The following is a 14,689-nucleotide window of genomic DNA, read 5'->3' as shown; positions in this document are numbered from 1 at the left end:
TTCCACTACCCATCATGCATTTGGGATGGCCACAGTATCATTTACTGAAAGCTCAACAAATACACTAGATGGCAATATTTTGTCACAATATACAAAGTCACAAGTCTTTCTTTCTGTGAGAGTGATCCACGGATAGAATGTTAATAATGTAAATGCCGTCTTGAGGATTTATTGTCATAATAAACAAATACAGTACTTATGTACTGTATGTTGAATGTATATATTCGTCCGAGTTTTATTCATTTTTTTCTTAATGCATTGCCAAAATGTATATGATCGGCAAAAATTATCGGGAATGGTTGGAATTGAATTGGTAGCAAAAAAAGCAATCGGATCGGGATATATCTGGATCGGCAGATACTCAAAATAAAACGATCGGGATCGGATCGGGAGCAAAAAAACATGATCGGAACAACCCTAGTATGTATTAATCCTAACACATGTGTTTTTGTTGGAAATAAACAATACAGTGGCTACACTTCTACTCCCGTCCACTGGTTGGCAGTGCGCAGTAAAAGTAACATCATCTCGCGAGCGTTATCCTGGGTGTCTTCTTTACACTATAGTCTCGCAGGGTTTGGCACCACGGAGGAAAACTTTCAACAAGACTGATGGAGACACGCGATGCCCCGAAGCCCTTTATAAGTGCAATTTGGGCTCATTTTGGCTATTACTGCAAAAACAGAGGCATGGGGTTTGACAAGAGCCACGTCATATACAACCTGTGCAATCCAAAAGTTAAACGGAAACACCACAAACCTGTGCGCGCACGTTACAAGACAGACTTGTGGTGGTTGGTATACCTGGATGCACAAGCTAATTTTTTGACATGCCATTTTTAACAAAAAAATAACCTAGTTATTGACATGCATTGCATCCTTTAAGATGTTTTTTTTCTCCATAATTAAAATCCTGCATTTAAGCTTGTTTGCACTAAAAAGGGAATTTATAATGATAGGCATATGTTGTTCAAACATAAAATAAAAACATGTTTACTGAATTGCTGGATGAGGTTATAGGAATACATTGATGTAAATGTACTTTTAAGCCCATTTTGACTTTTTTTCCGAAGCGATAGGCAAATATCGCTGTAAACGCCTTAAAGCAGGGGTGTCCAAACTTTTTGCAAAGGGGGCTAGATTTGGTGTGGTAAACATGTGGGGGGCAGACCTTGGCTGACGTCCTTTATGTTGAACAATATATTTAAGCACATTTTAGCGAGCCATTATGTGTGTCACATTTGCTTTATTATTAGTTTTTGATTAATAATTTCAACAATCTCGTGACTAGCCTTTGTGGCTAAACTTTCGACTCTCGGGCTCTTGCGAAACACTGCTGCTGTAACATTAAACTAGCTTCCAGTTGCTTCAATTTCTCGCTACGTATCTTCCCTGTAATCTTGTCATTCATGTCAGCGTGCCTTGTTTGGTAAAATCGCCATACATTGAACTCTTTAAAAAGAGCGATTGTCTCTTTGCAAATGAGGCAGACACAATTGTTGCGTATTTTAGTGAAGAAATAGTCCAATTTCCACCTCTCCTTGAAACGTCGGTCGTCACAGTCAACTTTTTTTTTGTTGATTGTCGCCATTTTAGAAAATTGGGAGTAAAAGGTCACACGGGGTAATGTTGCTTAGAGTAATGTTTCTTTTTAGTGGGTAAATGAGGAGCAGCATTTAGTGTTTAAGCTACCTCATATGCTGGTAGCAGTACTGCTGACCAATTTATTAAGTCTGTGTGCGGGCCAGACGTTATTGATTTTATGACAGAGGCTGGGGGCCGGATGAAATTTGACCACGGGCCGCATTTGGCCCCCAGGCCGGACTTTGGACATGACTGCCTTAAAGTGTAGTATCGGGATTAATTGGAATTGAATCAAATCAAATCATGACCTGTGAATCATGATACGAGTCGTATCGCCAGGTATGATGCAATATACACCCTCAGTGAATATTAATGTCGGAGTTGATTTATGACTATATGTTTTACATTTTGATTTTGTCAACATTGTACGTATAGTAAAGATGACAATCTTTTGTTAACACCTTACTACGTTGGTACTAGTATTATTTATATTATTTATTTTTAAAAATACCATATTTAAAATGTCACTTGGGTACCAAAAGCACTCAAATCATTTAAATATTTCTTCTTAAATATTTTTGTGTTTAGGACCATATTCATACTATAGCTTATTTATTTAAAGGGACTTAGATATTATGTATCTTTTCTTTCAAATTTTAAAAAACTTTTATTTTATTGTTGGCACGCAGGCCGCTGTGCGAGCGTAGGAAGTTCCTGCACGACAACATGGTGGAAGTGCCCAATCGCATCCTGTTCTCAGAGATGAAACACGTCACGGTACGCAATTACTTACCTTGCCTTATACTTATCGACATTTAAATACATTATTTTGCGTGTGCGTGTTAGCGTGCGAGAGACCTGGCTGACATGATCACTCGAGTCATCAGAGAGGGTTTGGAAGGCCTGGTGCTCAAAGACATAAAGGTCAGACATTCAAGCGCCTTTTACGAGACGACGTAATGTCTTGATCACGACTGCGCATCCGCCAGGGCTCGTATGAACCAGGCAAACGTCACTGGCTGAAGGTGAAAAAGGACTACTTGAATGAGGGCGCCATGGCTGACACGGCTGACCTGGTGGTGCTGGGCGCATTCTACGGGAAAGGCTCCAACGGTGACTTGTTTGAACTCATAATGATCATTCACTGCCAACCTTCTGTGTTTAACTCTATCACTTAATAATGATTATCGGTGTGTTTAGGAGGCATCATGTCAAGCTTCCTGATGGGCTGCTATGACCCGGACACGAAAAAGTGGTGCACGGTCACAAAGTGCTCGGGAGGCTATGACGACGCCATGTTGGCGCGCCTCCAGAAAGAGCTGGACGTCATCAAAATCAGCAAGGTCAGGATGACATGCTAGAAGCGCAGACGGTGCCAGAGCTCATTGGTCTCCTGTGCCATTTGTGTAGGACCCTAGTAAAATCCCTGGCTGGCTGAAAATAGTCAAGAACTACTACCCGGATTTCATCATCCGCAGCCCTGAGGTAAGTCGGGACTGCCATTTGCGACCCTGATGGGAACAGATTGCAATGCAATGTAGAGGCAGGGGCGGATATAGAAAATAATTCATGGGGTGGCAATAGGGAGGCAGCAACTTTCAGGGTGGCATATTTCGTGATGGTACATCATCAATTCTTTGGACACCCGTGGGATATTTTGCGACGATTCAATTAAAAGGCCTTCGATCGATTTAATACAAAATAATGCAATCGGTTCCAATTTACCCAAAGATGGTGTTAGCAACCCACGGCTCTAGCGCCGCATGCAGCTCTTTAGTGGCTCCCTGGAACTTTGTCAAAAATGTTTGAAAATGGAGTAAGATGGGTGAGGGAAATATATTTTTTGTTTTAGTATGGCTTCCGTAGAAGGACGAACATTCGTCTAATTCATTAATATTGTATTGAAGTTTAACTTGAGCGGCATCGTACAATAGAGCAGTCACGTGGTGTGTCATTCTCTCAAGGAATGAACTGCAGGAAAAATAAACCTTTAATCATGAAGGCTCATTATGTATTTGTAGCCAACTTAGTCATTTTGATAGTAAGCTAATATAGCTAATAAAGGTGTGCGAAATTTCCGATTCGTAGATTATTTGCGATTCGGCCGTGGAAGATTCGAGAACGATTCACAAACATCCAAATTCCGATTATTGAAATATGTCAAGTAAAGCGAAACTAAAACGCAGTCAGCGTGGTCTTCGGGACGGGGGGCGAATCATCAACAATCGATTTATAATCGAATCGGAGCCTCTGAATCGTAATCGAATCGTTAGGTGCCCAAAGATGCCCACCTTTAACAGCTAATATACATTGATACATACAGCATGTATTGCCTTCATTATAGAGATTTTATTTTTAATGGCTCCAGACATATATATATTTTTTTGTTATGTTCAATATAGTTCTTTCAACATTTTGAGTTGCCGACCCCTGACCTAAAGCAATAAAAAAAAAAAAAAAATAGAAATCAGTTTTGATGTGTGTGACAATTTTGTTGACCCCCCCCCCACCCCACAAAACGGCAGACCAAAAATACTATCATTTTGCATTTTGATCGAATCGCATTCAATTCTGCCTAACAAATCAATATATTGTTTGGTAGATGTGTACACTTGTTGAATCAGAGCTTGCCGAGAAATTATATATGACATTTACTAATTGATATAAAGAAATCTAGCTTCATATTTTCTTTATACAGTATATACTTATTTATATACTTATAAAAGTATACAATACTTATGCTATATACTTAGATATACAATACATTAAACAGGTAGTCCCGTGTTACGAACGAGTTCCGTTCCTACGCTGGCGACGTAACCCGAACTTCCGCGTAAATTGGAATTTACCCTTTAAATACCCCCTAAATCCCAAAATAACTATCCAAAAACATGTATTATATGTCATAATAATTAAATAAATGAGATACAGCACTGTATTAATTAATGCTGGTGGATGGTGAAAAAGGTACACTGACCATGTCGGCTTGTTCACAATTGGAGACACAAGAGTTGTTTGGTTGATGTTTACCTTAGTTTCACTTTTAAAGAAGACACACCGTAGACCACTTTGGCCTGCCAGTGAACAAACAGGTAAATTGATGTGACTCATGAAGCTTATTTAAAATTTGATTTCAACAACTTAGACGAGCTGCCCATGCTGCATCTAACTGTACTTCCTTAATAGAAAACAGAAAGTGACCTGATTGGGTGTGCGCTCACTGTAATTAAACTTCTCAATTTCACAATTTTAATTGAATTTTAATTTAACTTATTAACAATCTTTTATATATCTCTCTCTCTATATATATATATATATGGCGGACAACACGGACAAGACTGAAAAAGCGGTTTCTGCTCTTGCACTCCTCTTTAAAAGAAACTGCTATATTTTAAGCCAAAACAACTGTTGTGTTTGATAGAACAATATGTCTGTATGCTGGCATAGCATATTCATGGCGCATTAAGCCCCCAAACTATTCTTAATTTGCCCGTTTTACCCTGAAAACCTCTGTTTACAGACATCGTGCAACCGCTTTTGTTTCAACCCAGCCATAAATTAAAGGTAATTATTGATATTTATTATTCAAAATGTCTGTCATTTTTAGCTTAGAATCCTTAATAGACCCTACCCACGTGACGTCACAACTCCTTCCTCCTGACTGGTGCCGCCCAATTGTCGGTCAACACATCATGTTTACTTGTTACGGCTACGTACATTCCTCCTATTTACGACGTGTTTTTCTGCTCGTTAACATTAATAATCAAAATGGTGAAGGCGTGTGTGGCGGTCGGTTGCAATAACAGAGAAGATAGACGGAGAAGACGGAGAGACTTGAAGTTCTACCGGATTCCGAGAGACCCGGAGAGAAGAGAGCGAGATGGGCTGCTGCAATTCGACGAGAAAACTGGGCTCCAAACGATTACCACAGATTATGTAGTAGTCATTTTATATCTGGTAAGATGCATTTAATATATATTTAGAGGGTTTTGGGCTGACAACCACAATTAAGATCATTGCTAGGCTAATCGTCGACAACATACACGTATGTATGTAGTGAGAGTGCTATCGCTAAACCATATAAACATTAAAAGCCCTAACTCCATTGACAAACGACATGAAATACATTAGACTTGACAGTGGATGTTAGCAATAACAAAAGATTTTGAACTGAAAATTTCGTAACTCACCTTTCCAAGCACAAGATAGATTCCTGCCGAATTTTCGTGGACGAGGACCTGTTTCACCCAACCAGCAACAAAGTATTTATAAGCCTCCAAGCTCTTAAAGTTTTTCAAACTTTCATGAGAATAGGCTGATTTTGTGTTGACAAGATAGTTGTACATATCAGGGTAGCTAGCAGATGTCAGGCAAATACGGCGGAGACAGCGGGTCGAAAAACATCGATTTAGGCATCAAATATGGATCTGGCGAATGGATAAACTGAGGCTTTTCCACATAATGCCTTTTATGCAACGCATCAAGTGAGTTTACGGCATCCGAAAGCACCGGGTCTTCCATGAAATGCATTATAAATTGCTCGATCAATTGAGACCATTGATAATACAGACACAAAATGACGGACAAGGGGGCGGAACCATACAGCGAGCACGTGATTTTGTGACGTCGGTGGGTAGGGTCTATTGAAGTCTAATATTTCGTTTAAAAAAAAAAAAAAAAAAAAAAAAAGAATAGAAAAAATTATTCACTCGCATATTTTAAAGTTTCAAACAAATTACGTCACAATGAAAAAAATGGTGTCTTAAAAAAGTAATCTCTTAATTGTATTTTTTTGTTTGTTCTGTCGCATTTTATCTGATATGTTAGATGATAAATAATCGATCCAAACAAAGAAAAATTGGAAAAAAATGTTTAAAAAGGTAAATATATGAAAAAGAAAATCTCGACCACTCCTTGATATCTGCGATTTCTGCATCACGACCCTTGTTATGTTACCATGTTTCACCCATAAAATCCCCCAAAAATCCAGCTGTGGCCATTCACAGCTGTGTCTTGACACTCTGTGATACATGCTACATGAAGTTTTTGGATCGAAACAAGGCAAGTACGCGATAATATCTCGTTAAAGTCATGGGGTCTGTAGTTCTGCTCTCGCGTGCTCTCACCTTCAGATAGGGTTTTGCTGTTTAAATTATTATTTTTTTTTTTAAATGCCCTCCTGTTCAAAAATTTTCTTCCCCCCAAAAATTGAGGTTTTAAGCTTTCCAATGATGTATCACACAATTTTGAAAGTTGGCTAAATTGGGGGTCTCAGAGCGGAACTCCAATTCACCTGAGTGTTTTCCGCCATATATATGATGTAATCATATATAATATTAACAAAAAAAAAAAAAAAGTTGCACATTATGTAAATGTTCAATTAACCTTGGTGAGACAACAGCTCCTGTTATTGGCGAAACAAATATTTACAGTTATGCGACATAAAGAGAAAAGAGACTGGAGACAAATTGGTGGATAAGCGTCATAAAGTCGAAATCACATAAGTACAGTACATCGTAACTCAGGGACTACCTGTTTATACATTTTTATATTATTATCATAAGGATCCGAGCACACTGCATTGGTGGCAGTTTGCATCGATGCTGAGTGAGTGGCAATTTGAGTGGCAAGCCTATCAAATCATAGGCACCAATTAGAGCTGGGAATCTTTGGGCACCTAACGATTCGATTACGATTCAGAGGCTCTGATTCGATTATAAAACGATTATTGATGCACCCCCCTCCTTTTTAATTTTTTTAAATGTTTTGTACATTAGTTCCAAAATTGTTGAAAAATCCTCTCAGGCTAAACCAAACTACTGTTTCAGTATCAGGTTAATATATAACAGTAAACAAATATACAAAAATAACAGTAAATAAAAAACTCCAGTCCCCGTTGTGTATCAGCAGCTTTAAACTACATTCAATTAATTTAATGTTGTGAATCAACTGTTACAGTTGTTAAAATTGCTCCCGTTATTCCATAATTTCCCTTCTGTCTACTTTTGTCAAAGTTTAAAAACTATTTCATCATTTAAAGATAGATTCAAGACAAGATTCTGCCGATTTAGGAGTATTTTAGATAAAAAGTTAATTAGGTTCGCTACAACAGAGCCTTCTAGAGAGGTCTACTGCTTTAAGATGGTGGCTGTTTACTTTCGCCGGAAAGTGTCATTTCGCATCTCTGTTCAATAATACAACTTCTAACACTGACATCATCTGTCATTTTGCATCTAGTTCTACATATATATGATATCTACTGTAGTCGTATGTTTGTAGCGGCTGCAGCCGCAGTCAGGTATGATCGTTTTTTTTTTTTTTTTTTTTTTTTTTAATTCTAGCGGCATGAGTTGAACATATTTACTCTCGGTCCGTTCCTCATTGCGTCCCAAAGACCGCGCTGTCTGTGTTTTACTTCCGCTTTACCTGATATGATTCAATAATCGGAATTTGGATATTTGTGAATCGTTCTCGAATCTTCCACGGCCGAATCGCGAATAATCTAAGAAGCGGAAATTTCGCACGCCTCTAGGCACCATCATCTGTTTTTGGTTTTCTCAATCCTTTTGTTTTTGGTGGCAGCACGCACCCGTGTGGGAGATCACCGGCGCCGAATTCTCCAAGTCAGAGATGCACACAGCGGACGGCATCTCCATCCGTTTCCCTCGTATGACGCGCATCCGCGACGACAAAGACTGGAAAAGCGCCACCAACCTTCACCAGCTTAAAGTGCGTCACCGGTGCTATCGCATCTTCTTGATCACATTTTTGCTGGTCCTTATTGTCGCGTTGTCGCCTCAGGAGCTGTATCGCATCTCCAAGGAGAACTGCGACTTCCAAGTGACGGCGGGACCGTCTGGCGAAGACAAGGGCTCGTCAGGAGGTGACAGTGGAGGGAACTCGCCCGCCCCGCCGTCATCATCTACATCGCGGGAAAGCAAAAAGACAAGTGAGTGGAAAATACAACTAGATGACACTGAGCGGTGCGCAGACCTATCATATCCACCATATGTGCATTGCATACATACTTAACCCTTTAGAGCGTTTATATACTTATCAACTCCACATCTCCACAGGTAACGGTGCCCCGGCCAAACGCAAGGCGGTGAAATCGGAGCCAAGCTCGCCCGCTCTGCAATCTCCCGCTCCCAAGAAGGTAGCAAATCAGACTTCACAACTGTCAAGTTAAACATCTATTTGGATGTTTTATTATTTTTTCACAGGTGAGAAAGAGCGAAAGTGTGCAGAGCAACGGCCACGCCAAGACAGCGACGCCAGCGCCTCTTCGTCCTCCGCAGATGCTGGAGTCTAAAAATGACGAGGTCCGTTGACGCCATGTTAACAATGTGGATTTCTATTGCCGTCTTTCATCATTGGTCTGTGTTCGCGCAGACACTGCTGGACATCTTCAGCGGCATCAAACTCTTCCTGTCGCGTGACGTGGAAGACTTCGCCAAGCTGCGTCGCTACTTTGTGGCGTACGACGGTGACCTAGTCGGTGACTACGACGGCGCCTCGGCCACTCACGCCATAGGTGCCGCCGATGATGATGATGAAGAGGGGGACAGAGGCCGGGCCCAGCGGGTGTCGCCCAGCTGGATCTGGGAGTGCATCCGCAAAAGGCGGGTGGTGGCTCCCTGCTAGAAAAGAAAAAAAAAAACTACTTTCATCATTTGTTTACCTTGGTTTTGTTGTGTTGCTATCTTTGATTTATGGTTGGCTTTCATTGTTCGTTAATGTAAAGGATACGTACGCTGTCATTTGTCATGGCAGTATATCTCATTTTGTTTATTTAAATCATGAAATGAGCTCTGAGCAAATATGAACCAGAGCTGTAATTTTTTTTTTTTTAAATAAAATCATGAGCACAACTACAATTTTCAAGTTTTCTTCAGTAACTTATTTTGAGTATTCCTAACTTTTATCAAGTTAACAGGGGTTACTTGATAGAAACTTTGCACAACTCATTTTAACTTGAATCAAGTTTTGGGGCAAAACCTACATTTCTAATTTGATGTACCGTATTGGCCCAAATGTAAGACGGCCCTGACTATAGGATGACCCCCTCTTTTTCAAGACTCCACTTTGAAAAAAGACTTTTTGAACATTTTTATACAGGGTTTCCAAATTTTTATACAGAAAATAATTACAGTACATCTGAAACAAATGATTATTACAATATATTTGAGAGAACATTTACATATGTAAACTAAAGTGCAATCATATTTGTAATTGATTGGCTTCTGGTTTTTGAAATGTAAATAAACCAATCTATTGTGATAAAACAACAAAATTGCAATAACTGCATTAACCATCAAAGTGAGGTCTAACTGTAACCGTAGTCTTGAAACAAATCTGAATAAGGAAAAACATTGCAATAAAATAATGCAAACTGGTTAAACTTGAGAGTAGCTGAGATCTGTCATGACAGAATATTACTCCAAGTTCAGCATTCGCTTCAATGATATCTGGCGCCATCTAGCGTCGTAAATGGGTACAATGTCTAGACCGTGATAATAAGACAACCCCCACTTTTTCAGTCTTATTTCAATGAAAAAAAAACACCGTCTTATATTCGGGCCAATACGGTATATGTTAGAGATGATGCCAATCGATCGGGTCCGATCACGTTATTTTCAAAGTATCGGAATCGGCAAAAAAATATCGGCCATGCCTTTTTTTAATATATATATATTTTAATTAAATCGTTTTCTAATTGTATTTCACGTTACAGACATAATATGTTACACTCATCCAGAGTCTTTAGGCTTAAGGTAGGGTTATCGAATTTATCCCGATAACGGCGGTAATTAATTTTTTAAAAAATGTATCACGTAAAAATATTTAATGCAATTAATGCATGCACTGCCCGACCCACTCACACATTGTCGCGCTCAATCTGTAATGGCACCGTTTTACCTATATAGAGAGATAAAAGGCAGCGTAAAATGAGTGGAGTGAATTTTGGCAGCTATCGGAGCCTTTTTTTAATTGGCTAAAGCCTTACAATCCCTCTCCCTACGATTAGAAATATCATGGGAAGCAATGTGGGGAAGCAAGGTAGCAATTGATCTTTTTCTTAACATCTTATGTTATTTCCCAACGCATAGAACATATCAATTGGTAGCACTACGCACAGTCATGGTTCCACTTCCCATCATGCATTTGGGCATGGCTACAGTATCATTTACTGAAAGCTCAACAAATACACTAGATGGCAATATTTAGTCACAAGTCTTTCTATCCGAGGATCCCTCTCACAGAAAGAATGTTAATAATGTAAATGCCATCTTGAGGATTTATTGTCATAATAAACAAATACAGTACTTATGTACTGTATGTTGAATGTATATATTTGTCCGAGTTTTATTCATTTTTTTCTTAATGCATTGCCAAAATGTATATGATCGGGCAAAAATTATCGGGAATGATTGGAATTGAATCGGGAGCAAAAAAAAGCAATCGGATCGGGAAATATCGGGATCGGCAGATACTCAAACTAAAACCATCGGGATCAGATCGGGAGCAAAAAAAAAACATGATCGGAACAACCCTAGTATATGTATATTGTTTGAACAAGATAAAAGAATAACTTGGCTGCCATTGACAGACGTCCAATCCATTGGAAGTGAGTGGATTGGATTGGACTTGTGACAAACTTATATAAATTAACCAAATATACATAAACAGCTGTGCATGTACCCAGAGTCCTTTTTAAGGTCATCATTTGTCAGGAATTTCCTCTGTCCAACTCTGTTTTTCTCGACGCCTCGGAATCGGAGTGACTCCACCATTGAAGGTCCAACTCGGCCCGTAACAAACACGGCTAATGAAAACACAGCAATGAAGACCGGACAGTCGCTGAGTAAACACAAATGTAATTTTGCGTCATATTCTTACCTGCCTGGATGACTTGACGAGGGTGACGGATCGCAGAGTGGGTCGGTCGGCGTCAGGAAGTCGCTCCAAGAGGACTCTGGTTCTGGGAACGTGACTCCATGACACCCCTAGGCCAGGCTGCACCTCGCCCTCGTCATTCTGCGTCACGTGATTGGTCACCTAAAAAACGTATGTCGTGCTCGGAAATGACTAAATTCTGACAATGTGCATGCGTTGAGCCTCACCAAAGTAGCTAAGTTGAAATCCTTGGCCATGGTTTTGAGGGAGATTGCTACTTGGTTCATCATTAACATGCCTACACATGATGAAAATCAAGAATATGGTCATTAAGTCAGTGATTCAACGTTTTTGCTCAGGAATTCCCTGGTGCTCACCTTCCTGATATTTGCTTCCAAGCAGAGGTGCGATGACGGCCGACACGGAGTCCACGATCAGTGCCTTAACGCAGCTGCCGCACGCCTGACGCCGCCGTAGTAACAAAAATCAACGTTTGACGTCTGTGCTCGCGGGTACGAGTTTCAGACGCACCTGCCGAAGCCTGCCGCCGTTGGCGCTGAGACGGTACAGACAGTCGAGCAGCGAGAAGACGTCAAACGCACGGTAGACGGTGATCCTCTGGAGAGCTTCCATCTGCAGGCAAAAAAATACACTCAAGTTCTGCATTGTTAAAACTAAGAGCGGGACTTTTACAAGTTAATGATTCATTCATTACTAAAAGGAAAGGGTTAGTTAAAAAAGGCTATTGGCACACACTGTAAAAACGTGACTGATATAGCAACCTGCTGGTCGTGGCTACTTGTCTGGCTTTGTAGCATTTGGCGCAGACGCCCTGCTGTAAGCCCCCCTGTGGTGTCCACATAAATCACGTTTTGCTTCAGGCGGTGCGACACGGTCGCCGCTAGGCCCATACACACCTTCAAACCAGAGGAAAATACATGCAAAAAGTTACCAGGTGATATTTTACCTCAGACTTAAAGACTTACAGGCTCTAATAAGCCACAATTGTTCTCTTTTACTAAAATATGTTATTAGAAACACATAAAATATTGCCATTGATTTCAAAATGTATAATATTTCGGCATGTTTTGACCTACGGGGGGCGCCACGTTTTATGTGCACAATGGACGTTCGGGGTGATAATGTAGTTTGTCACTCACTAGACGAACGGGACCCGTCTTCTGCAATTCCTTCTATTATTTGTGTTTTTATTGAGCCCTTTATTACCTTTTCATTGCCTCAAAATCCTTTTTGCATGTGTTTCCCTCTCATACTTTTAAGCATTGTGTTTTCTTGTGGTAGCTTTAAAACAGATTGTTGATCTGTTGACCACATTAGTCACGTAACTTGTTTAAACCACCCTTATTTGATGTTACTACGTTTAAGTATTTTCTTAAGGTATCTTTAGTATGTTCTGTCTGTATGCATCTAAACATAACAATGTGAAAGTGCACGGTAGTACTTTGGTTGTCAAATTCACCTCTTGTAGACGTTTCGCTGGTGTAGCACATTTGGCAGAACTCTGGTTTTGTCATACTCTCGTCTCATTTCTTCCAGTCTTTCCTGTTCATTTTGCTTTTGCTGCTCGTTTTGTGAAATATCGACCGTGTTGTCATACTCATTAATGTTCCTCTCAGGTTCAAATTGAAAGGGTTGAACAGATGACATGTTTATGCTAGACATGCTGGAGTCATACTCTGGAAGCCGGGCAGCGTAACCAAGTGATGTCACCGCCCTGTGGCGTAAACAACAATGGCAACCTACTAGTTAAACAAATTTTACAAATTGTATAAAAATGAAAACATTAAGAGGGGTTTTAATATCGAATTATTTTATCTCATAATAATGTTTATCATTTAAGAACAACAAGTCTTTCTATCCGTGGATCCCTTTAAGCTTAAATTCATCCGAAAAAAAAACAAACTTTTTTTTTTTTTTAACAATTTATATAGCACATTTAAAAGATCCATGAAGGAAGCCAAAGTGTTGTGCATACAATAGTAATAAAATAATTTAAAGTCACGGGAACACAAATACAAAAGTACGTACTCAAAACTGTAAAATAAGGTAAATGACATGACATACAACAAGAATGTCAAAAAGCCTTGAAAATGGATTTGATACCATTAAGATTTCAATTTTTTAAAAAATTTATTTGTGTTTCGTGGAGCACTCACTTGAGTTTTTCCACTTCCAGGCCCTCCCGCCAGCTCTGTGATCTCACCCGTGTACACGCCAGAATCAAGCAACGTGTCCAGGCTGAAGATAAGACAAGTCAAGACAAGAAAATAAACACTACATACATACCTGTAGATGCGACATTCCTTTTTTTAATTTTAGCTAACAATATCAGACAAAAAGCTCCTAAAATATCAGGGGGAAAAATGTTGAATATGAAAATGAATATTACAACAATACTCATATGAAGGAACACAGATGTAATAAATGATAATTTGGCTTCAAATTTTTTGCATGCGCACTTCGCACGACATGATGACAGTCATTTTGGATAAAATTAACACTTTTAATGGGCTCTAATTGGTAGGCAACAAAAATGACATTGGGTTTCTCATCTATTTCATATTCTGCACCTAACTAGCTTTAAAATGACTCATTATGCATTGTGTGTGTGTTTTTTTTAATATTTATAAATTTTAATATAGTTTGTGTTTTATTTAAGAATTACAATTAATTGCATTTGAATCGGTGATTTATTAGGATGTATTGTCACTATATTTGTGGTTGAATATGTTGAAAAAAACAACAACAAAAAAACGCAATAATATCGCAAATCGGCAATAATTATGAGACAATATATCTCCTACAAAAATTTGTTATCGCGACAGGCCTACTAAGATCCATTAAGTAGTTTCTGAGATATGGGCATTTAGAATGGGGTCAACCATTTTGGAACACTATGTATATACTACTTAAAATGCCTTGAGCTAAAACAAATTTGAACATTTATTGTCTGTAATTTGTCTTTTTAATGCAGGTAAATATTGCAAACATGTCTCAGTGTGACATGAGTGATCCACATACTTGTTAAATTAATACAAAACTGACCGTGTCAATCAAAAGTGTGCATTATGGCTCTCAATAAAGCGTCCTACAAGTGATCACTTCCTGTTTTGTCAGCACTAGGGGGCAGCCACGACATGTCCGAGTTTCTTGCAAACGTCCAGAGCCATTTCTAACATGCTTCAGAA

The 14,689-nt window shown here is 39.3% G+C and overlaps 2 protein-coding genes across 4 annotated transcripts in view; one reads left to right on the top strand and one right to left on the bottom strand.

Moving 5' to 3' along the window:
* Positions 1-9,443, top strand: part of lig3 (ligase III, DNA, ATP-dependent) — a 24,219-nt gene extending 14,776 nt beyond the window's left edge. For both annotated transcript variants that reach the window (XM_057820813.1, XM_057820811.1), the window contains exons 12-21: positions 2,273-2,360; positions 2,430-2,507; positions 2,573-2,696; positions 2,784-2,926; positions 2,994-3,068; positions 8,166-8,312; positions 8,385-8,532; positions 8,660-8,739; positions 8,807-8,905; positions 8,976-9,443. In XM_057820813.1, the coding sequence (XP_057676796.1) occupies positions 2,273-2,360; positions 2,430-2,507; positions 2,573-2,696; positions 2,784-2,926; positions 2,994-3,068; positions 8,166-8,312; positions 8,385-8,532; positions 8,660-8,739; positions 8,807-8,905; positions 8,976-9,227 (1,234 nt within the window). In that variant the 3' untranslated portion in view covers positions 9,228-9,443. The remainder of the gene's footprint in view (positions 1-2,272; positions 2,361-2,429; positions 2,508-2,572; positions 2,697-2,783; positions 2,927-2,993; positions 3,069-8,165; positions 8,313-8,384; positions 8,533-8,659; positions 8,740-8,806; positions 8,906-8,975) is intronic.
* rad51d (RAD51 paralog D) overlaps positions 8,065-14,689 on the bottom strand; it is a 22,854-nt gene continuing 16,229 nt past the window's right edge. The window contains exons 4-11 of one of the 2 annotated variants that reach the window (XM_057820815.1): positions 13,658-13,739; positions 12,263-12,397; positions 12,012-12,113; positions 11,858-11,942; positions 11,708-11,778; positions 11,484-11,642; positions 11,286-11,409; positions 8,065-9,223 (exon numbers count right to left, since the gene is read on the bottom strand). In XM_057820815.1, coding sequence (XP_057676798.1) covers positions 11,314-11,409; positions 11,484-11,642; positions 11,708-11,778; positions 11,858-11,942; positions 12,012-12,113; positions 12,263-12,397; positions 13,658-13,739 — 730 coding nt within the window. In that variant the 3' untranslated portion in view covers positions 8,065-9,223; positions 11,286-11,313. The remainder of the gene's footprint in view (positions 9,224-11,285; positions 11,410-11,483; positions 11,643-11,707; positions 11,779-11,857; positions 11,943-12,011; positions 12,114-12,262; positions 12,398-13,657; positions 13,740-14,689) is intronic. The other variant, XM_057820816.1, reaches the window with a different exon arrangement.

The sequence above is a fragment of the Corythoichthys intestinalis genome, chromosome 18, assembly GCF_030265065.1.
Source record: "Corythoichthys intestinalis isolate RoL2023-P3 chromosome 18, ASM3026506v1, whole genome shotgun sequence".
In the NCBI taxonomy this organism is placed as follows: Eukaryota; Metazoa; Chordata; class Actinopteri; order Syngnathiformes; family Syngnathidae; genus Corythoichthys; species Corythoichthys intestinalis.
This window is presented reverse-complemented; position numbering and strand designations above follow the sequence as displayed.